This window comes from Moschus berezovskii, chromosome 20, assembly GCF_049115385.1.
Source record: "Moschus berezovskii isolate FMDL1 chromosome 20, NW_MosBer_1.0, whole genome shotgun sequence".
NCBI classification, from domain to species: Eukaryota; Metazoa; Chordata; class Mammalia; order Artiodactyla; family Moschidae; genus Moschus; species Moschus berezovskii.
The window spans coordinates 37,116,857-37,140,781 of NC_142479.1; the positions used below are offsets into that span (position 1 = coordinate 37,116,857).

The 23,925-nt window shown below is 55.8% G+C and overlaps 1 protein-coding gene and 1 pseudogene across 2 annotated transcripts in view; one reads left to right on the forward strand and one right to left on the reverse strand.

Annotated features, from left to right (window-relative positions):
* The window catches only part of SMTNL2 (smoothelin like 2), a 22,163-nt gene extending 12,070 nt beyond the window's left edge, over positions 1 to 10,093 (reverse strand). Inside the window, exons 1-3 of one of the 2 annotated variants that reach the window (XM_055404146.2) lie at positions 9,589 to 10,093; positions 1,392 to 1,482; positions 617 to 859 (exon numbers count right to left, since the gene is read on the reverse strand). In XM_055404146.2, coding sequence (XP_055260121.2) covers positions 617 to 859; positions 1,392 to 1,482; positions 9,589 to 9,978 — 724 coding nt within the window. In that variant the 5' untranslated portion in view covers positions 9,979 to 10,093. Of the gene's footprint in view, positions 1 to 616; positions 860 to 1,391; positions 1,483 to 8,473; positions 9,061 to 9,588 lie in introns of those variants that run through there. The other variant, XM_088828807.1, reaches the window with a different exon arrangement.
* The window catches only part of LOC148774686 (proteasome maturation protein pseudogene), an 18,597-nt pseudogene continuing 4,648 nt past the window's right edge, over positions 9,977 to 23,925 (forward strand).

The window sequence follows — 23,925 nt, forward strand, 5'->3', positions numbered from 1 at the left end:
GCCTCAGGGTGTGGGGTGTGGGGGGCACCACTGCCTGCCTCCCTTCCGCTGACCTGGCCCTGTGCCCTTTACCCAGCGTCATTCCAGGGCATGGGCTGGATCCCTGGGCTAAGCTGGCCCTGCCTCGGCCAGCAGTTGAGGACAAAGGATGCTGGGGACATAGCGCAGTGACATAAAAGAGGCCTTTCAGTGCTCCCTCCTGCTTTTGAGAGTGCAGAGCCCAGGGCCTCTTGGGCTGCATGCCCATAAACACTTTGATCCCGAGGAGTCTTCATTCTGAAAACCTACACAGCCCAACCCCAGGACTTGCCACTGAGGCCTGACCCCAGGCCCCAGACAGGTCCCAGAGGCCATGCCAAAGTGTGCAGAGGGAGAGGCCACCTTCCAGCCACAGCCTTGACCTGTAGGAAAAGCCATGGTGGTATCCTAAAGGGTTGCTGCTACTTCACAGGATCTCTAGTGGAGGAGCCAAAGAGCTAGGGAAAGGGTCACGGTGACAGGCTGGGGAGCCTGCGGCTTGGCCCAGGTTTTCTGAGTCTCTTGCCAACCCGCACCCCCCACCCAAGCCCCTGCCCACCCTCCCACTCTGAGGCCATGCATGCCCTCCTGCTCTTACCACTGGGACTGGGAGTCCAGGGGGTGGGAGCCTCGCTGGGGCTTGAGCTGAGGCCCCCCAGGATGGCAGCAGATGTGGGTGACAGAGCTGTGGCTGAGGTCTCCCCAGAGAACCTCTCGGAGACTCGCGTGATGGCCGTGACTGGCTGGTGAGGCAGCCGCAAGGAGAGGCTCACAGGGCGAGGCTTGGGGGGTTCTGGTGTTGGGATGGTCTGAGTGGTCTCAGGGGGTCCGTCACCTGGATCTGGAACACGTGAGCAGCAGGGGTGGAGCTGTCAGCTGCGGCATGCACGGGGGCTTCAGACCCTCCCAGGAGGACTCCAGTCTCTGTGAACCCTCTTCTCACCTCCTCCAGGGAGGCCTCCCCAGTCACTCCAGCCTCCCTGACCTCTCCCTGTTGCTTCAACTAGAGCTGGCATCTGCGTCAACTTTCAATAAACTGCCTGTTTACTGAACAGACAGTTCAAAAAATAGTTGCCTCTCTTTCTACCCTGTTCAGCAGTTGGATGATTCCTCAGCCCCTGCTTGCTTTCCTCCAGAAACGAGGAAGCTCACCACCTTCCAAGATCTCTCATTTTTTTCTGTGTTTACAAAGCTCTACCTCACCCTGAATGAGGCTACTCTCCTGTCAGCCTCTCCACCCACTGGGGTTTAGGTGCAAGTCCTCTGTCCCAGGCAAGAGCTGGCCTGGCAGAGAGGCACAGCCTAGGCCCTAACCCCGAAGCTACCCTCCTCTGCTACAGCTCAGCTCGCCCTCCTCTGCTGTCAGCCCCTACCTGCCCCAGGCTGGTGCCCATTCTCGACGATGCATGAGTTTGAGGTCCTTCTCATCTCCAACTCACTGGCCTCGTCATGGTGATCCACGCTCTACAGAGAGACAAACCCCGCCAAGACCCAGTCAGCTGGGGCCAGCTGTCCCTCCCCCAAAATCATTGCCAGAGACCCTCCCTGATTCTGGCAGGACAAACATTTTGAAAGAGACAGTTCTGGGGTGGGGAGGGTGTTCAGTGATGGGCCGCTATCATATAAGAAGCTGATATGGACTGAGCGTCACCAACTGAGCCCCCAGGATCCTGGAGGCAAAAGCCTCCACTGGGCTCATCCCAGACCACCAAAATGCTAGAGCAAAGGTCATGACTGGGAGTTCCAGGGCTTCCCTGGTGGCTCAGTGGTAAAGAATCCACCTGCCAATACAGGACACAGGTTCAATCCCTGGTTCGGGGAGATGCCATGTGCCTTGGAGCAGCTAAACCCCTTCCGTTCCGTCGCTCAGTCGTGTCCGACTCTTTGCGACCCCGTGGACTGTAGCCTAACCAGGCTTCTCTGTCCATGGGATTCTCCAGGCAAGAATACTGGAGTGGGTTACCGTTTCCTTCTCCAGGGGATCTTCCCGACCCAGGGATCGAACCCGGGTCTCCCGCATTGGAGGCAGACGCTTTAACCTCTGAGCCACCAGGGAAGCCCATTACACCACAACTATTCAGCCCGTGCTCTGGAGCCCACAAGCCATAACTGCTGAAGCCCCCAGAGCCTGCGTTCTGCAACAAGAGAAACCACTGCAATGAGAAGCCCACACATAGCAACTAGAGAGGAGCCCCTGCTCGCCACAACTGGAGAAAGCCTGTGTGCAGCAATCAAGACCCAGCCCAGCCCAAAATAAATACATCTTAAAGGAAAAAAAAGAGGCTGGGAGTCCGAAGGAATACACAAGGCACCCAAACCCTTTGCCCAGGCTGTACCAGACGACTGGGGTCAGGAGAGCCTGGCCTGGGCTGTGTCGGGAGCCCAAAGCCAGTGACCTAAGTAAGGTCCTTCTGGGCCAACAATCGGCCCTGAAGCCCTCATACTGAGGTCTTTTCATTGGCTGCGGGGTCACAAGATTTGCCTGGGTGTCCAGAGTACAGAGGCCTTATTGGTTCCGTGGACCCCTCCATTCCCTCTGGGCTGTAGCAGTTGGGGGTGTCATGCGGAGAGAGAGAGAAAAGACCAAGATCCAGGTGACCCAGGTCAGACGGCTGTGCCCCCTCTGGGTCAGTTTCCCTGATGGAGATAGGGGGTGGGCTATACAAACCTCCATCATTTTGGCGCCTGCCAAGCTACCAGGCCTTTTTCCCGTGCATATCATTTATACCACTTTGCTTCTGTTGTCCCAGGTCGGTGCTAGCACACCCATTTTACAGATGGGACCCAAGGGCTCAGAAAAAGGACATGCACTGTCCAAGGTCAACCAGTAAGAAACAGCTAAGATTCGTGGTCGGTCAGGACAGATGTTCTCTTCCGCCTTGGCCCTGCCCGTCTTGGGTTGGAGAGCTCAGAGCGTCTGTGAGCCTGATGGGGTCTGCCTGGCACGAGATGGACAAAGAGGCAGACCCCGATTGGGGGCTCTATTCAGAGCCCAAGATGAGTGGCTTGAGAGGTTGGCCATAACTCTTCTTAGACACCTCCAGACTGGCCCCCTTGTCCACCAGGCTCCCAGATGACAACGGTCCATCCCTGGCACCCAGGGGCTCAGCTATGACTGTAACCAGTGCAAGAGGTATTCACCCTGCCATGAGGGGATCAGTGTGGTGTGGGAGCCAGGACTGTGAGATGACGTCAATCCAGCATGAGGGTGCGTGCTTAGGACAGACTTCATCCAGCCCCGCGGGTTAGGGAAGCAGGGGTGGCTGAGCCCGTCTAGAGTAAGCCAGGTGGACCAGGAGTGGAAGCCATTCCCAGTAGAGCGACTGATACCTGCCAAAGCACACAGACATCAAGGCACAAAGTGTTCTGATCAGTGGGTGGGGACGCACTAAGCAGCTCCAGGTGCCATCCTGGACAGCTTGGACTTGACTCCTTGGACAAGAAGGAACTGAAGGCTGTCAGCTCTGTTTTAGAAACGTCCTTCAGAAACCAACGAGCCAGTGGCATGGAAATGGGTGACGAAATGGCCAGTCACCTCCCTAGGCTCAGGTGGGGATCTGGGAAGCAGAGACGGGGCAGTGAAAGAGTGGAGGGCAAAAAGGACTCAGCAGTTTGGGGAGAGAAAGTGGATATGGAGGCAGGGGGGAGTCACATGTCTTCCAAGCCTGGGCTTTGGGCCTGGGGGATGTGACTACGGAGAGAGACGGGCGGACTGGTGGGAAAATAAGGATTTCAATTTGGGACATGAGTGTAAGGAGCCCCTGAGGCATCAGGGAGTTGAGGTTAGGAAGTAGCTGGATATTTGAGTCTGAAGTTTCAGAGGGAGGATGGACAAACAATAGAGAAACAAGTGTCTCACGTCCAGAGCCCAGCAGAAGAAGAGCTGGCTCGGGGCTGAAGAGGCCTGGGATGGGTACCATGTTTGGGGCAGAAGAGGCAACTGCAGAAGAGAATAAGGAGCAGCAGCCAGAGGGAGGAGGAAGAAAACCCAAAGAACACTGAGAAAGGCAGGTGGAAGTATAACAAGAAGGCTGGCACGTCAGCAGCTCCCAAGGTGGCCTCAGGTCAAGGAAAAGAAGGTCAAGGCAAAATCTAAAAAGGTCCACTGGGGTTAGCCCAAAAAGAGGTGCTGGGTGACAGTTTAGGAGCTGAATCAGAGGTGGAGGTGAAGGCAGGAGACAGCCTCGGGTTGAGATGGAGACACAGGAACTGCAACCATGGGGGGTGGGGGTGGGGAAGGTGTTTGAAAGGCTCACCCAGGTGGAAGAGGGGGACGATGTTCAGAGACTGAGAGAAAGACTCTAGCAGGGTAATTGGACCCTCTGTGGGGTGGGGATCCTGGGGAAGTGGAAGAGCATAGGACTCGAGCCTGGGTTTGGAGACGAGGTGGCCCCCCACAACTTCCAATTCAGAAGAATGGAGAGAGAGGGTCCCCAACCACTCGTATAATCAGTGGAGAAAAGGGGGCATCTCCTGGCACCTCAGGGTTGGGGGTACACCCCTAGAGCCTAACCTGAAGTCAACTCAGCAGACAGAGGAGAAGCAGCCAGTCCATCCTGAACTCCAGCCCCGCCTGTCACCAGGGTGCTCAGCTCTGGGGGCTCCCTGTCCCCCCCCCACACACCTGACCCTGGTCCCACAGGTTCTGCAGGTCTAGGCAGGGGCCTGGAGGGCCCAGCTGATGGTGAAACCATTTTCTCAGGAATGTGGATCTCTCTGTGGGGCCCCACAGACACCTGCTCCTGCATGGTGCAGGCCCCGTGCTCCCCATCATGGTCCAGGGGACTAGACACCACCATCAGACAGGAGGCAGGTTCTGAATTCCCATCAAGGGGTCTCCAGCAAAGAAAGAGGAAATGGGCTGGACTGATTTACACTGGGAGGCCAGACTCCCAGGCTCCCCCTGCCCCTCACGCCCCTATGCCTGAGACGGGAACCACTGCTCATCCAAGGAAAAGTGCTCAGCCCACACCTCAGACCAAGGGGCTCCTCAGAGGCCACCCTCCAACTCATTGTCACAGGAGCTTGGGGGTCGGGGTCACCCCTAACCTCACCCCATGACTAAAGGCAGCAGCAGAGTCAAGGTTGGGGTCTCCTACCCCAACCCTGGGCTCTGTCCACAAAGCACTCGAGCTTTCTAGGAGCAGGAAGGATCACTCGAGACAGATTTGTGCAGCCAGGCCCCAGCCGTCTCACTGATGAGAGGAAGGGTGGGGTAACTGCCCCAGCGGGATCTGAGTCCCCAAGCCCACCCACGGGCTCCCAGCACACCCCCGCAGTGGTCTTCCTTTGGTGAGGGCAGTCTGCTTCAGCCACAGAGAAGGGACTGGGGAGGGGGGGCCCTTTGCATGCTGGGGCCAGGGTAGAAGTCAAGTCACCAGAGAGCCCTGGTGACCAGTCGGGTCCTGGGGAGCCGACTGTCACACCCCCAAGACCTGGGCTTTGTCTGAAGAAGGAGGGAATGTTAGGGAGAGAGGCTGAAGGCAGGGAGGTAGGGGTTGGGGGAGGGGAGGTAAGTCAGAGACACTCTTCCTGGGGAAGTTTTTACACACTGTTGAGAGGGCAGGAATAATAGTTCAGGCATCCTTGGGGCTGCCTAACCCCACGTGGGCTTGTGCATGTGTGGACAGGGGCGCAAGTCAGCATGCCCAGCACAACCCCCATCCTGAGCCCCTAACACGGCTGTCCCAGCCTCCTCCTCCTTCTCACTCACACCACCAATTTTAAAGACTCAATTCAAACTTCTCCCCAAAGCATTTAACTCTCTTATCACACAGTGCGTCTGGGAAAGGAAGGCAGATAAGGCAAGTCTGGTTTCTTTCACGTCCAATCTCGACGCTGCTCCTGGCAGCCACTCCGGAGGGGCTCCACTGCCTCTGACATGGGGACCCAGTGGCTCCGGCTCAGCTGAGGACATTTCCAGGGACCAACTCTGGCGCAGCCTCCTGGGCCAGGCCTGGCCTGGCCTCAGGCTGCCCCCAGCCAGCTCCCTCCACTGGCCAGATCACAACTGTGGCTCCATGGACACTCTTATGAACCCACTGGGGGGATGTCACTGTCCTAACTACTCAGCTGGCTCGGCTTAGGGCCCAAACAGGGCTGGGCCAGTCCTCCTGAGATACAACGGACCTGAGGTCCAGCTGAGAGATGTCCCCACGGCCTCACAGCAAATGAGCCCTAAGCAGCCCCTGTTTGCTGCAGGGTCTCAGGCCTCCTACAGGGAGTCCTCCCTGATTACTCCCACCCTACTGCCCTGCCCTCTCCCTCCTCCCTGAGCCTCCCTGGCTGCTCACTACCGAGCAGGGTCAAGGTTTGTGCACTCAGAAGTGGATTACTAAATCAACTCTGCGTTGAGTTCAGAGCATATGTACATGCTGAATTCAACCCTCCTCCAACCCTGGCAGTTCCCACTTTGAAAGAGCAGGAAGTGAAACGGTTTCACCCAAGGGTCTCTAAATCTCATTGCTTATCACAGAGGGGCAGTGGACAGCCCAGCCTCCACACTGCCTGACCACTGCCACCACTGGCTCTCATGTGTGAATAAGACCCTCACACCTAGACTCCCCCATCCAGGAACACACACACACACACACACACACACACACACAAGTTTGAGAGGCCAGACAGCCCTGGCACCCAGCTATGACTCTTTCCAGTCTCGCCCTAGAGCCCGGATTCCCTGTTCATGACCAAGCACCTGATTACAAGCTGCCGGTCATAGCCGGAGAGTGACAACGTGTGGATGACTCCACACAGGGCCCCTCCCTGCCAGAAACTGGCTCGGAGTCTGGGTGGGTGCTCCTGAGAGGTGGGCCACAGGAGAAGTAGAGGCCAGCGCCTCGGGGCAGGGGGACGCTGCCTGCGACCCAGAGAGCCTCTGACCCAATGGGAGACCTCGACCATCCTCCACCCACGGTGCTGAACTCTGCCCGCTGCCCCACCCACTCCAGGCTTTTCTGAAGCCCAGAACCTGCTCCCCAACTGTGTCTCCATCCTAATCCCCCAAGAGGCTCCAGGAGGCTGCGGCATCCCTGATGACCCCCAACCCCTTCTTCCAGAAGGGTCCCCCCTTCTCTCCAAGTCTAAGAATGGGCTTTCCAGGACCTCTGTGCTCCCTGGCAGCTCCTCAATCTCCGAGGAGGGCTCCAGCCTCTCCTTCTCCCTCTGCTCCCCTGAAGACCCCACCCATTCTAGGGCTTCACCCGCCAGTTCTACCCTGTTGTCTTCCTCACCTTTGGGCTTGCCCAGATCTGTGAATCCACCTGTTCTGGGTCAGTTTCACCAGGATATCCCTCACCCTCAGGACAACCCAAAGGGAACTGGCCTCTCCACAGATCTGTGACCCCAGAGTCCTCCAGCAGGGCTGCATTCCCTGCCTCCCTGTGCACATCCAAAGACCATCTCATCCTGATGATTGCCCCTCCAAGACAGCACTGCAAGTCAGTCCCAATGCTCACTCCACCCACCCTGGGCTGTCCTCTCCTTGGACCATCGCATTTAAGTTACCCTGCCTGCAGCTGCCCTCCAACCCCCATCCATCCATGAGGGAGCTTGCTGGATACAAGGAGGAGCCTGTTCCTTCCCTGGCCAGTGCCCCTCACCACCACCCAACAGCCAAGAGGACTAGCTCACCCCACATGAAAGTGAGGCCACCCCATGGGCTGTAGCCTGCCTGGCTCCTTTGTTTATAGGATTCTCCAGGCAAGAATATTGGAGTGGGTTACAATTCCGTTCTCCAGGGGATCTTCCTGACCCAGGGATTGAACCCAGGTCTCCCCCATATTGTAGGTAGATTCTTTACCATTTGAGCCACCAGGGAAGCCCCATGTGACTGAAGGCCAATTCCCACTTAAAATAGAAGACTGGAGAAACTTTTCACATATGTGTGTGAATTCATGTACATATGCATACATGACTCTTAGAGTATTTTTCTGAAACTTGGACAGCTGCTTCTGTTAGTAGACAAGTAGCAAATGTATGCTAAAATAAAAGCTCAGAAACAGATGATGACACAGTTTATTAGGTGTGTGTGATCTCACAGTGGTGATATATCCTGGCCAAGTAGTGGTCATGTTCAAAAGACAGAATTAAGTGTATCCATATTTCTAGACGGGCTTCCCAAGTGGTGCTAGTGGTAAAGAGCTTGCTCGCCAATACAGGAGACTTAAGAGACACAGGTTTCATATCAGGAAGATCCCCTGGAGGAGGTCATGGCAACCCACTCCTGTATTCTTGCCAGGAGAATCCCACGGACAGAGGAGCCTGGCAGGCTACGGTCCCTAGGGTTGCAAAGAGTTGGACAAGACTGAAGTGACTTAGCACGCACGCACACACATGTTCCTTGACATTGGGACACTCAGGGGCTCTGTCACCAGCATATTTAAGAACCTCTCACCCCACCCCCCACACAAAGCCCAACTCCCGGTCCCATCACCAGGGGGCCTTCTCAACTCACCCTGCTACTCTTATATCCCACCAGGCTCCTCTCTGGCCACTGAGTCCTTCGAGCCTCTCTGAGGTGGCGGGTACAGTCTCACACACCACCCCCTGCAGCAGCAGATCCCAAGACTCCAGCACAAAGCCGGCCTGGGACACCCGCTAGGATGAGACAATCCTAAGATGAGAACACCCGCTCTGGCTGCCAGCACTGTTGGGACTGCTCCATGTGGGGCCATCTCCTACCCAGGCTGGGACCTCTAGGGGCAAAGGTTAATCTGATCCCCGCCTTCCTGGCCCCTTGAGGTGCAGCCCAGCCCACACAAGAGATCTGAATGAGTGATGGACTGAACTGAGAGGGACGGCAGGTGCAAACTACCCAGACCCTGGAAACCCAACCCTGGAGCACATGCCGGGGCAAGGTGGAAAATCCCACCCAAGGGCCACTGTGCACACCAGAGAACATTCTAACGAGCCACTCCAGGAGGCCCAAGGATCAGGGCAGTGACTGGTCCACACCGGCCTCCGCCCCGCCCCCACACGGTGTGGGTCGCTGGCCAGTCACTGACCCCAGAAATCTAGACTGCTCAGGACTGGTTCCCGCGTCCACTACCCCCACCCTGTCTCTTCCATCACGGTAAGGATTCCCCGCCCCTGGTGAGTTCCCAAAGGCTGTGCCCAGCTGCGCCCCAACAGACTGCGTCCTGCCCCCAACACTCACCCCGCGCTGGAGTTCTCCACCTGGGTTAATCAATAACTCGAGCCGTCAGGCCTCAGTGAAGTGGCATCACAGGGGCGAGTCAACGGAGGTGGGGAAGTAGGGGGTGGGGGGTGTTGCTGACCATTCCAACACGCAGGCCAGGCCGGGGTTGGTGTTACAGCGCCCAAGTGCCAAAGGACAGTGGAGACAGCGGGACAGAGCTTGGGGAAAATGGGACCTGGCTGCAAAGAAGGGAAGGGGTCCGAGACGGGGGCGGCGGGCAGCCTAAGCCGGTGCTTCCCCCGACTGTAGCCGGATCCCCACGACCCGGTCGCAGCGGCAGGCGCACGCACTCGGGACCTGAGGTGGCAGGGGTCGCGGAGCCCCTCTCCCCCGGGGCACGAGAACAGGCGCCCGCGCTCCCCAAGGCTCACCTGGCTGCGGCCGGACAGCGAGAAGGTGGCGTGGCTGGCGAACCGCGCGGTACCCAGACGGGGCGCGCGGTCCGGAACGCCGGGCGCGGGCGGAGGGCTGGGCGTGCCGGGAGCGGGCGCCAGCCCGGTCGTCAAGCCCAGCGACTCCACCTGGCGCGTCAAGCGTTCGAGCTGCGTCTGCAGCCGCTGGTTGTCGCGCTGCAGCTCGGCCACGGTGCGCGCCAGCGGCCCCGCCAGGCGCAGTGCCTCGGCTACGCGCTGCTCCACACCGCGCTGCAACCCCTGCATGTCCTCGTGCAGCGCGCGCACCGCGCCCTCCAGCGCCGCCTCGTAGCGGCCCAGCGCCTCGCGCACTGTGCGCGCCTCCTCGGCGTCGGGGGCCGGCTCCATGGCCGCGCCGGGCGATTGTTTGTCGGGGAGATCGGGCCTGACTCGGAGAGAAGTCGAGCTCCGCAGCTCCGGACGGCAACTGGCCACCCGGGCCCGGGTTCTCTGGAGGGGCGGTGGGAGGGGCGGGCGGAAGGCGGGGCGGGCCCAGAGAGCCCTGGGACTGGACACCACGCGAGGGCGGGGCCTGAGGGGCGTGGCCAGAGACTCCGGGGACCGCCCCCGCCCCGCCCCCGCCCCGGTGACCCGCGGGGTGCCTGGAGGTGAGGGAGGTCCTCGGTAGCGCTGGCGGAGAAGAGCTCGGAGCCAGGGAGTGCAGCCCCGCCTTGTCCCTGGAGGAGCAGCGTGCGGCCTGGGGCAGAGGCTGCGGACCACCTGAAGAAGGCCTCGACCCCGAAGTGGACTTGACTTTGGAGACCGCTGTCTTGGGTTATGCGTACCCTCGGGGCCTTCACTCGAAGGCATAGGCCCAAGTCCTACTGGGAGTGGAGACATCCCCACCCAACCCCACTCCCCGAGCCACACACACACACACACACACACACGCCCACACTCTGCTTAGAGAGACCTGAAAGCCTCAGCAATAATTTCCAGACCCCTGACCTGTCACTGTCCCCTCCATGACATGCACACCGCCCTCACAAGCACATACTCACCTATGGAGTCTTTGTCTGGAATTTCTTGCACCTGTTATAAGACCTAAGGGAGAAGGAGACAGGTGGTGAGGTCCCTCCCTGACTCTGCAATTGTGCCTTGTCCCCTCCCAACCCACTATGGATAGTAAGATCTTTTCATCCTTACTGCCAATGGTCACATGGCCTGGGAGTTCACAGAGAGGCCCCTGCTAGGGGATCCATGAGTGGCTGAGGTCAGACAGAGAGGAGAGAGTGTGCTTAGGGCTGAATCTCCAAATCCCCAGGATCAGCGACCCTGGGACTAAGAACCCCCTCCCTCCATCAGAGCCTCAGTCCCCAGCTTCTATCCACAGCCCAGGGCTCCCATCTCAACACTCCTTTCGTGCCTGAACTCAGATATTCGTTCCTTCCATACCCCACCCCCCAGCCATCCCAAGAAAGCAAGGAGTAGAAACAGCTGTTGCTTCAGAATGATGCTGAAAGATGCTCTGTGTTCTCGTGTATATGGTAAAATTAGGTTAAAACAAAAATGGGAACATCCCATCCTTCTTTGTACAAAAAAAGATCTTTCCTGATTAGCCTTCTCCTTCCTAGGCCTAACCCCGGTGCCTAAGAATGAGAGGTCTGTAAGCCTTGTTCACATCACAGTTCCAAAGATGTTTGTGGCCACAGACCTCCTGGACTGGCTGCTCTGCCCCAAAGGGGCTGGATCAGCCCAACAGATGCTAAATGCTGACTGCCCCTACCCTGCACCATGGGGACAGGAAGAAACTCTGGATTACCTAATCCAAGGAGCCTTCCAGCAATTATTTCATGAGAAAGTCAAGTGCCAAAAGGCATGCATGGTGTGTATATGTGTGTGTTCCAAGTAGCCATGTGGACAGGGTGAGCCAAATTGCTCCCTGCATTCTTTCTCCGGGTAGAATCTTTGATAGACACTAGGAGAGAGGCAACCGCTACAGCTTCGCTCCAGTAGCACTCAGAGCCCCTCTGGATCTGAGCCCAGAGCCTGGAGTGCAGGGACCCCAGTCTCAGCCAGAAAAGCCCAGACTCTCCCTTTGCAGGGCCTGAGGAAGGACCAGGCAGGAAAGTCTGGGAGGGGCTGGACAGCTTGGTCCTTGGTCCTATAGCTGATGTGCAGTGGAGTCTGTGCCTGCATGGGCAGCATAAATGAGGGTGGGGGTGGGTGGGGGTCCAGCCTTCTCTCACAGCATCCTGGAGAAGGAAGGCTGGCCAGGTCTCTCAGGTGGGACCCCAGTGGGGGATTGATAAGATTCTAGAGACTGGCTGCCCAGGATCCAGCCTTGCTCTCTCACCTTAGGTGGGTTATATGGTCTCTCCCAATCCACCATGACAACATCTGGGAGGGGCTGCTTGGGGCCTGGGGAGGGCTCTATCTGCCAAGGGCAGAGATGGGGCTCGCAGTGGGTTCTGGGCAGACGGTGAAAGAATCAGACCATCCCCCTTGGTTCCTCTCCCTAGGCGGTCAGACCACTGAGTCAATAGCTGGAGATGAGCCAAGGAGAGGAGAGATGAACCAGGAGGAGAGGAAGAGGGGCAGAGGGTCAGGGGAGGAGGGAGGGAGGAGGGGGCGATTCTAGAGTGGGGAGGGAGGCACTGAAGACCAGTGCCATCCGAGAGCTGGCTCCTTGCCAGTTTGGGGGAGGCTGCTGCTCACCCCAGGCCCCAGGGGCTCCTCCTGGCCGCCCCCTCAAGGTCCCTCCTCCTACCCTCGGGGCTCAGCTCCTGCCCGGTACCAGACTGTGGGGGAGGTGAGGGCAATGGACCCTGCTGAACTCCTTGCACATTCACCAGCCCTGATGTCAGCGGGCTAGCGAGGCCGACCTCCCACTCAGTCCCAGGGTCTCTGGCACCTGCCCTCCCAGCTCTCCCTCCCCTGGCTCCGACCCTGCTTCCTGGTCCCTTGATCTGCTCTGGTGCTGGGCTGGGGGCAGGATGTGGGACAAGACTTCCTGTACCCCCTGCCAATCACCTCACGAAATCAAATCCTGGCCAAGCCCAAACCCCAAAGTCAGGGACCTGAGGTGGGGGAGTGAGTCCTGGGGAGGGACAGGGACAGGCTCCAGGTCACAGAGCAAGGTATGCAGAGACAGGGCTGGAACCCAGGGTCTTGGCTGTGGTCCCAGGGCCCCTTGGGGGCAACAGTCAAATCCAGCCAAGTCTGGGCAGCTACTCTGGCTCCCAGATCGCCCAGAGGCTCCAATCCCCTGGAATTGTGCTTTGAGCTCTCCAGAATCATCCCTGTGGCCCTCCAGCAGGAGCCCCTGAGGACCACCCCTCCTCCTAACCCTCTTGATTCCCCTCTTCTTCCCAGTGACCTTCCTGCTGCTGCTAAGTCACTTCAGTCATGTCTGACTCTGTGTGACCCCATAGACGGAAGCCCACCAGGCTCCCCCGTCCCTGGGATCCTCCAGGCAAGAACACTGGAGTGGATTGCCATTTCCTTCTCCAATGTGTGAAAGTGAAAAGTGAAAGTGAAGTCGCTCAGTCGTGTCCGACCTCTAGCGACCCCATGGACTGCAGCCCACCAGGCTCCTCCATCCATGGGATTTTCTAGGCAATAGTACTGGAGTGGCTTGCCATTGCCTTCTCCGGTGACCTTCCTGAGTGACTGTGTTTTCACTCATCCCTTAACCATGGTCCCCAGGGCTCTGAGCTGGGCAGGTCCCCCCTTTACTCACAGACCCTTTCTGCATGGTGTTACCCACCCCAAACCTGCACTAGTGACTCCCACTCCTCCACCTCCAGCCCAGTCCCTCTCCTTATACCCACCTGCCTCCAGCTCTTGTCCTGAAGGTCCCACCCACTCCCCAGGCTCCTGAGGTTCAGCACTTAAGGGGTGGGGCAGTCCCTTCTGCAGTCCTGGGCCCACCTCTCTGGGACTGGCCCTCACCCTCTGTACCCAGGTCCCTGTACGTGGGTGTGGTGCCATGTACACACTTGCGTACATGTGTTGGAGCCCATCCTTGGAGAGCAGAGAGCTGTCTGTCTCAGCTGTTCATCTATCCCTACAGCTGAAGAGACAGCTGGCTTTAGAAACTGCTCCATGAATCCATGAAAATGTGGGAGTGAATGCTAGTGTAAGGGGACTCGTTGGAGAGGGAGTGGAACCAATAGAATGAGCGCATGGATGGACCCCATGAGCTGGGTCGCAGAGAGGATGCGTTAGAAGGTGTGATGAACCGTGGGGCTCACAGGTGCCACACGGGGCCTGACTCCAAGGTCACATCAGCCTTTGCACTGAGACGAAGACAGCTGCCGCCCTCACCGGTCACCTCACCCCTCCAAGCCCCTCTGCCAGGAATGCTCATGTCAGAAGATCATGGATCAGGCCAGACCTGTTATCTGCCAGGCAGGCCCCAGTTGGCCTTGCCAGGCCCTCCATGCAGCCCTCAGTCCGCTGGGATGGCTAACAGGCCCGGCAGTCCAGCTTTGTAACTGGGGAAGGTGTGGAAAGGGAGCCACAACCCACGCCTCAGGGTCCCCAGCTGCAGGCACCAATGGGGAGCAGGCTAATAAGGACTCGTCAGAGAAGGAGAAATACACTCCAGGACTGGACCCTTCTGGCAAACATACCATCCCCGGCTCCTCCCTCTCGAATCTTGAAATCCAGCCTCTGCCCTGGAAACCATTGCCTTGTTATGAGATCCACAGGGGTGTGGACGCAGGACTTGCGTTTATCTTTTCCTGCCAGGTTGCTGGGTTCAGGAGCCCAAAGGGGTGCTAAGCAGGGAGGCAGGGGCATGATGGAAGTTGCACAGGCTCCTGGGGTGGGCCAGTCTCGGAGCCCCCAGGACTCATTTCTAACTAGGACCCCAGAGAAGGGCACCAGGGGCTCTGGGCTCTGCCCCATGGCTCTGCCTGCCTGAAGCGGAGCCACTGGGGTGGAACCTGGAATCCTGAGGCCCCTGGGAGGGAGGACAGAAGAGACTCCTGCCCCCTGGGTCACTCGAACTCCCTCTACCAAACCCTCCGTTAAACTCCATCCCAGGGACACACTGCCGGACACACGTGTATATTTGGGATGTTCCTCTTTTATCCGATGTATCTGGGGACATGTCTGTGCATGTATCATGCTTGCGTATACCTATGTACGTGTGTTGGTGTAGAGGGAAGATGTGGGAGGTACAGAGTCTCTAGTACTTGCATGCACACCTGTACGCATATGTACATATATGGGCACATGTTCAAGCCCTTGTGGTTGGAAGGGGGATTTTTATGCCTTTGCTCATAAATGGTGAATGTGTTTCTAGACATACATGGACGCATGCCTGCAGTACGTGTGTCAACACAGGATGTGCGCACACCTGTGTGTGTATGTGGGTTGTCTACACATGTTTACGTATATCAGATATTTGTGTGTGTCTCGTTGTGTGAGTTTAATCACACGCGTCATGTGCCACATTATCTGCTGTCTCTTTCACCAGACCTGGAAGTGTGTCTCTAGAAGGTACAGATCCTGAGCGCTCTGCAGAGACTTGCATATACAATTCTAAGGGTGGCCCTGACCTGGAGAGGGGGTAAGAGAGTGGAGCTTCCTGTCCCCCGGACCAGCACTGGGCCCTTTTGGTCCCAGCGGAGGAGGAATTTCCCACGAGCCTCTGCTGAGAGACTGGCTGCCCAGAGAACAAACAGCAATCATCCCCATGTGGAGGGGCTGCCTGCTCCTCCCAGCCGAGGCAGGGGCTGCGGAGGGTGTGGAATGGAGACAGCTGCTTCCAGCCCAGATAAGGCTCACATTTTCCATTTCCAGGAGCCTCCCCGGCAGGGCTCATCCCCTATGCTCTGGCTCCATGGCCTGGAGAGGTCTCTGACTGACCCAGTGCATTTCCCCCTGCACCACTCTGGGAGCTGCCATGCCAAGAGGGGAAACTGAGGTGCTGGAAGAGTCAGCACCCACTAGAACTTGTCCTGGGCCCCTGGGGACTGGGGACCTTGTCTCTGTGGCAGGACTGGCCCAGCCTGGGGCCCTCACAGCTAATATCCTGACATTTTGCCTCTGAAAACCACCCAGTAAGGAGGAGGGGTCTCCTGTCCTTTTAGAACAGCAGTCCCTGTCTGTCTACTCCATCAGCCTGGCCACCCCCTGCCCAGGGGAACTCCGGGACCTGGAGGGGTGAGCGGTCCCGGTCAGGGACAAAACTGGCCTCAAACTCTGGACTTCTTCTCCTTCTCCCCACCCCTCCACAACATCCTACCCAGAGCCTGTCCCCTCTAGCCCTGCCTGGCCTGCCTCCCCTCCCCCTCCCCGGGCTATTTATAGGGCCTGGCTCAATGGCCTCCAGGACTTGAGGAGCCAGAGCTGCAGGACTGGAGAGCTCATGGGCCTTCCCCAGGGGCCCCGGAGGCTGGGCAGTGTCCGCTTTCAGCCCAGCAAAAGGCCGTGTCACTCAGAGCGAGCGGTGGGGGTGGGGAGGCCAGGCCGAGGCAGGGGGCTGGGCTAGGGTCTGGGCAAGGGGCTCTCTGGAGCCTCTTGCAGTCTGTAGACAAGCCAGGCTCCCTCAGAAGCGTTCTTGAGGCTCCTTGGGGCTGGGGAAGGCATGGGAGGTCTCCGAGGGCACGAGACCATCCTTGGAAAGGCCTGGAGGGCTAGGGCCATCATCCGGACCCACCAGGCGGCCACCTCCTTTGGAAGCCCCCAGAGTCTCCTTTCTCTAAGAAAACTGTCCCCCTGACCCTTGGATCTGCTCCAGCAACAGGTGAATAACTGAGGCTGCCACTCAAGGCCCGTCCAGCACAAGGCACAAGCTCTCACATTTCTGCCATTGTGGCTGTTCTGGTCACCCTGCCCAAAGCATCCTTTCCACTTGCCATCCTGTCTGACAAACTCCTGCTCCTTTTTCAGATCTTCCAAGCCCAGATTTTTGGGAAGGATGTTTTAATTCTTTTGGCCATGTCGCCTGGCACGTGGAATCTTAGTTCCCTGACCAGGGATCAAACCCATGCCCCCTACATTGGAAGTGTGGAGTCTTAACCACTGGACCACCAAGGAAGTCCAGAGCCCAGTTTAAATGCCGCCTTCTCCAAGAAGTCATCCTTGGTCAAGCCTGTCAGCCTGCCTCACTTCCACCCTCTGCCTCACCGTGTCCACTGTGCGCTCCACTCCTGCCCTGGTTCCCTGCTCCAATGCGGGATTTGTGCTTCTCTGGAGCAGTGAGCTCAGTGACCTCAGTTTGGAGCTCCCGAGAGGGCCCAGAGTCGCTCAGCCCTGTACTCCATCCATCGCCCAGCCCCAGGCACTGGATGAATGAGAGCAGGAACTAGTCCTTGAACAGCGAACGGAGATGGAGAGAACCAGTGGGGAAGGAAAGCAGGAAAGACCCTCTCTGTGTCTCCTGAGCCCCGGAGGGACTGCCCGGTGTGCCAGTGGGGAGGAAGGTGGCAGGGGCAGCCCAGGCCAGGTTTCAGGGACGCTGTGCCGCCCTGGGCCACAGCCAGCTTGGTCACTCTCATTCTTTCCAGATCAAAGTTCCCCCAGGGAACAGCCTGGAACCTGACACTGGCCCAGCGTGGAGGGGACTGGCTGGTGCTATTCAGGAGGAGGGCAAGGGGAGGTAGGGCACCTGTCCCCAGCTCCAGGGACACCAGGCCAACAACCCAGGAAGGGGGCTGGACACACTTTCACACACCAACTCCATCTGCAGCCCCGCCCTCTGATGAAGGGCCACCTCAGTAGGATGGGAACCCCTGGCTTAGGTGCTTGTCCAGACTCTCCAAGGACACCAAGCCCCTCAGGGCCTTAGTGGCTCCATGCACTGCCCCCCATCAGTTCTGACTCACCCCCATCCCATCCTCCAGCAACTTCCATCTCAGACATGCTCCAGGTGTACGGTCTGTGTCCCAGCATCTGTGTCTGTTTCTGTGCCTTTCTGTCTAGACTCGTCATAATTCTGTGTTTCTCTGTATTTTTAAAAATACGTGTTTATTTGGCTGTGCTGGGTCTCAGTTGTAGCACATGGGATCTAGTTCCCTGATCAGGGATCAAACCCGGGGCCCCTGCATTGGGAGCACAGTCTCAGCCACTGGACCACTAGGGAAGTCCCTCTCCGTAGCTTTTGTTCTTCCTTCAGGCCTAATTCCTGTCTCTTTTTCCATCTCTGTCTCCCTGGACGTGAAGGATAACTATGGAGTGGTGCATTAGCCCTTCAGTCTGCAGTAAATAGATTTTTCCTGCCGCTGAGTCTGGGCTGGGAGAGGATGAGAGAGGACAGAACCCAGTGGCCCCTGCTGCAGCCAGGCCTCACTGGTACCCTCGGCTGCTGCGTCTGAGCCAGACTGAGGTCAGCCCCACCGCCACGTGAGCAGACAGACAGGAAGCGGGCAGAGCTGGTCTGCGGCAAGAGGCCCATGTCAGTGGGCCAGATCCCTGAGTCTGCCGCTTCTCTGGCCTTCTTCCTCATTCCACTCCTAGCTGTGGAAAGTCACACCACAGCCAGAGTTTGACTTCATGGCCCCCACTCCCATGTGCAAACTGAAGTCACATGTCGCACACAAACACACACACACACACAGAGCATAGGGGAGTGGCTCAGAGCTTAGGACTCTGTGTCTCAGTAATGTCGTGGCTCACTCATCTTTGGACCTCAGTTTCCTTATCGGTAAATGAGGATTTTAATAATAATAGTATCGTATCTGTGTCCTAGCATTGTTGTACATGTGTGTGAAGTCGCTTCAGTCATGTCCGGCTTGTTGTGACCCTATGGACTGTAGCCCACCAGGCTCCTCTGTCTAAGGGATTTGCCATGAAAAATCTGACCCAGGATCAAACCTACACCTCCTGCATTGCAGGCAGATTCATTACCGCTGAGCCACCAGGACAGCCCCCTAGAATTGTTCTGCTCAGTCACGCAGTCCTGTCCAACTCTTTGTGACCCTATGGACTGTAGTCTGTCAGGCTTCTCTGTCTATGGGCTTTTCCAGGGAAGAATACTGGAGTGTGTATTTCCTACTCCAGGCAGAATTGTTAATACGCATTAAATTTATTCATGTTTGCAAGGTCTTTACAAACAAAGACCTTATGTCTGGCTCATAGTAAGCACTCTATTTATCTATTAAAATTAATAAATATGCATGCATGCATGCTTCATACTTGACTTTCAATAAAAATTACAAGTTGCTTTCACCTTTATCCTGTTGCCCTGGGTTGAGCCAGACCCTGGTCTCCAGCAGGTCCAAACAAGCCTAATGTGAGTAGTTAGTTGTAAATCAAGTCTAGGAAGAACATACAGCTCTGGGCATGTGTATTTCTCCAGATCTGCTTGTGGAACCACATGTCATTAACAGGGTCACACATGGAGAAGTCACTTTGCTTCTGGTTAAAGACAGCTGAAACCATCTCCCTCTGCTCCAAACACATAGCCATGAGTACGTGTTTGTAGACAAGAAACGGAGACTACTCCATAAAAGAAAGAAGACAGGAGCCTGCAGGGAGAGAAGGGGTTGAGGCTGTTCCCAGGGGCTGGGAGGAGAGCAGGGCTGAAGGTGGAGGGTGTAGGCCACGGTGTAAATGCTAAGCCAGGCTGGGACCTCAGCCTGGCTGGTTTCAGGACCTGGATTGCCAATTGTGATGATAAAGCAGAGCAGCTCTGTCCATCCTTCAAGGTGGCGGCAAAAACTGAAGCCACATGCCTATGGTTGGGCCCGCGGCAGAGCCACTAGGCTCAAAGGGATTGTCCTAGAAATGTGTCATCCTCATGAGGTTGAGGGCCCGCAAGTGCACACTTCTGAGAAAACCCTGGTGTGGAGCCCAGCCAGACCCAGACCAAGCTGAGGCCACTAGCATATGGCCTTGGGTTTTAGAGAAATCTCCAGATAACCTCAGAAGGTCCCACTGGAGCTCAGCCTGAACTGCCCACAGCAGAGACCTCAGCATCACACCCATCGTGGTTTGGTCTCCATCCCTCACTCTCCCTGGTCTCTCTCTTCAGCTTCTTGCCAGGATTTCCCAGACTGACCTTCTAAAACAAGAGTCCTTATCACAAGTTTTGCTTTTAAGAGGACTCTAAGACACTAAATTTCTTATCTTCTTCAGAAGGATCATAGAGATGCAGATGGCTTTTTAAATTGAGAAAAAGTTTATATCCATTAAATATATGCTGCAGATGTAAGATCAGTGGTTTTAATACATCACAGTGGTGTGCAACCACCACCACTATCTAATTCCAGAACATTTTCAGCACTTCAAGCAGAAATCCTATACCCATTAGCAGCCATTCCCCAATTTCACCACTAATCTACTTTCTGTCTGTATGAATTTTCCCATTCTGTACATTTAATATATTTGTTGTTGTTTTTCAATTGCTCAGTCATGTCCAACTCTTTGCGACCCCATGGACTGAAGCATGCCAGGCTTTCCTGTCCTTCACCACTAATATATTGGGTTGGCCAAAAAGTTCATTTGCATTTTTCTATCCCATACATGGAAGGGTGCAACATGTGCTCTGATGTGACTGGTTTCTTCCATTGGCATGTTTCCAAGGTTCCTCCATGCAACATGCATTGCGGTCCTTCATTCCTTTTTATGGCTGAATGACATTCCACCATATGGCAGAGCAAAATAAGAAGAGCAGGTCTGAGCTGCAAGATACTTTGTATCAGTAGTAACAAAAACATGTCATTTAGAAATATGGGAGTAAAACTTTTAAAAATCAGCTTCAGAGTAAGTGATTGTCCACGGAGAAGAGGAAACAGAAAGAAAGGAACAACACACAGATCTTTTTCTAAACAAACCTCGAAGGGAACTATCTCATTCTTTACGTGCATATATATTAAATGGAAATAACTAAAATAAGGAAAAAAGCATGATAAGTAGAAACTACAAATTAAGATATAAAAATAAGTCCAGATATATCCATCACAGTACATTTAAATGGCTTTAAATTACCTGTTAAGAAAACCAAACCTTTCAGAATGGATAAAATCCAATCTTATTCTATTAACAAAATCCAATTGTCTTCCATGCACACACCGAAGAAACAACTGGGGCTTCCAGGAAGTCTCAGAGGGTAAAGAATCCACCTGCAATGCAGGAGGTACAGGAGATGGGGGTTCAATCCCTGGGTCAGGAAGATCCCCTGGAGGAGGAAATGGCAACCCACTCTCCTATGCTTGCATGAAAAGTCCCGTGGACAGAAGAGCCTGGCAGGCTACAGTCCAAAGGGTTGCAAAGAGACAGACATGACCGAGTGATTGAACATGAGGACGAAGAGGCAACTATGACATGGAATTACTGACCTAAGGAGGATGGGAAAAAAATATCCTTCCCAAGCAAGAACAAAAGAAACAGGAAAGCTGGTGCGGCAATAGTGACATCAGAAGATAAACTCAGGCCTTGCGGTTCACAGTGACTGGGGTGGGGTGGGGTTACTTTATCCAGGAAGGTCTGAGAAGGCCTGTCCAAAGAAGGTGAAATTCGTGTTGAGACCTATAAAGTCAGACGGCAGCTAAGACCTGTGTGGGAAAGAACATTCCAAGCAGAAGTAGCAGCACGAGCAAAACAGCGTGAGCCTGGATCCAGTTTGGAGTGTTAAAGAGCTGAGAGGCCAGTGAGGCTGGAGAGCAGCACAGAGATGGGTACAGGCTTGAGCAGTCAGACCGAGAGGGCAGTCGGGGGGCGGGGCCACGCGAGGGCGGGGCCAGGTGAAGCGAGGCTCCGAGTGCAGTGGTGCGGTCGGGGGCGGGGCCACGCGGGGGGCGGGGCCGGGTGAAGCGTGGCTCCGAGTGCAGTGGTGCGGTCGGGGGCGGGCCACGCGGGGGCGGGGCCAGGTGAAGCGTGGCTCCCAGTGCACTGGTGCAGGTGTGAGAGCCCTGGGAGGCTTCAAGCAGGGGGAGGACCGGGTTTACTTTACTGCCACGTGGAAGGTGGATTTTAACAGGGCCAGCGTGGAGGTGGGGATTGCAGTTAGGTGTGTACCTAATTCAGCCCCGAAGCGGGGAACGCCAAAACTGGAAGAACTACAAGAAGTTGAGAAATCTGTTAATCACAGCGGGCGGTTTTAAACTCGGAGAGAGGGAGCGTCTCTCAGCCCTGCCCGTGTTGCCCCGTGGCTCCCGCTTTCTCCCCAGCCTTCCGCGGCCATCCCTCACACGCCGTACCCCCACGTCTTCATGTCACCTCCCTTTTCTTCCCAGATCCTCCAGCCCCTCCGTGTCCCCGAATGTCCCTGCCTGTTCTCTCAGGTCCTAACATCGGTCCAATGACTCCCGCCCCGCTCCAGCCTTCCTGGCCTCTCCAGGCCTCTCCTAATTCACCTCTTTTCTCCTACATTCCCCCACCCCCGTTTAGAATCTCAGCCCCTCCCATCCCCCTGGTTTCTTCCACTTCCTGTCTCTCTCTTGCAACTCAAATCCCCAAACCATCCCCAGTTCTGCTTCATAGCTCTCCTAGTTCCTGCCGCACCTCCCAGACTTTCAGCCGTTTTAGCCCCAGCCCAGAGCCCCACCAACTTCCTCCCATTTCCCAGAGTCCCTCTGGGTCTCCTAATTTGGTCCAGTCTGGTTGGAGACTAATTGTCTAGTTCTTTGTGTGGGGCTAGGAGCATCTTTATTTATTTCCTGTTATTTTCCATTATTTCCCACTTTCTAGAGGGGCCTTCAAGGCTGTAGATTGTCACCCTGCTTATTTAACTTATTTGCAGAGTACATCATGAGAAACGCTGGGATAGATGAAGCACAAGCTGGAATCAAGATTGCCAGATAATCTCAGATACCCAGGTGACACCACCCTTATGGCAGAAGGCAAAGAACTAAAGAGCCTCTCAATGAAAGTGAAAGAGGAGAGTGAAAAAGTTGGCTTACTCAACATTCAGAAAACTAAGATCATGGCGTCAGGTCCCATCACTTCATGGCAAATAGGTGGGGAAACAGTGACAGACTTTATTTTGGGGGGCTCCAAAATCACTGCAGATGGCGACTGCAGTCATGAAATTAAAAGACGCTTACTCGTTGGAAGTATGTTGGCCAGGTAGACAGCATATTAAAAAGCAGAGACATTACTTTGCCAGCAAAGGTCCGTCTAGTCAAAGCTATGGTTTTTCCAGTAGTCATGTTTGGATGTGAGAGTTGAACTGTAAAGAAAGCTGAGCACCGAAGCATTGATGCTTTAGAACTGTGGTGTTGGAGAAGATTCTTGAGAGTCCCTTGGACTGCAAGGAGATCCAACCAGTTCATCCTAAAGGAAATCGATCCTGAATGAATGAATATTGCAAGGACTGATGTTGAAGCTGAAACTCCAATACTTTGGCCACCTGATTTGAAGAAGTGACTCATTTGAAAAGACCCGGGTGCTGGAAAAGATTAAAGTTCGGAGGAGAAGGGGACAACAGAGAATGAGATGGTTGGATGGCATCACTGACTCAATGGACATGAGTTTGAGTAAACTCCGAGAGTTGATGATGGACAGGGAGGCCTGGCGTGCTGCATTCCATGGGGTGGCAAAGCTCAGACATGACTGAGTGACTGAACTGAACTGAGAGGGGCCTTTGGGGCTTCCTAGGTGGTGCAGTAGTGAAGAATCAGCCTGCAATGTAGGAGACGCAAGAGGTGCTGGTTCGATCCCTGGGTCGGGAAGATCCCGCCTTGGAGGAGGAAATGGCAACCCACTCCAGTATTCTTGCCCTGGGAAATCCCATGGACAGAGGAACCTGGCACACTGTAATCCATGGGGTCGCAAAGAGTCAGACACAACTGAGCGTGTGCAGTCACACACACACACGCCCTTTCATGGAGACTCTCAGTTGACCAGATATGAGTAAAACACACACATCCTTTCATGCCACCTTCAGCGACCCCTGGACCCAGAGAGGAGGAAAGGCAAAATCCCCCAGGTTACCTTTCATTTCCCATCACAAGCAGGATGAGAGCCTGCTGACCACAGGGTGGGGGCAGGGCCCACCCTGGCAGTCAGGGAGCTCCCATTCCAGCCAGGGATGGGTCCTAGCAGCTGTCATGGCACAGACCCAGCCAAAGCTTGGGGCCTGCTGCAGCAGGTGGTTATGGAGGGAGTCCAGCGGGATCTGGTTTTGGTAGGGCTATGATTTGTGAAGATGACCAGCCTTGGCCATGCCCCTTTCCCATCTCTCCTATCTCTCACCTCCTGCAAACTCCTCCCAGCAGCTCCATCTCTTCCCAGACCTCCAGGCCTTCTTAGCCCCACCCATCCTCTCAGTTTACCTGCCTCCTGAGAAACCTGTATGCAGTTCAAGAAGCAACAGTTAGAACTGTGGAACAACAGACTGGTTGCAAATCGGGAAAGGAGTATGTAAAGGCTGTGTATTGTCACTCACCCTCCTTATTT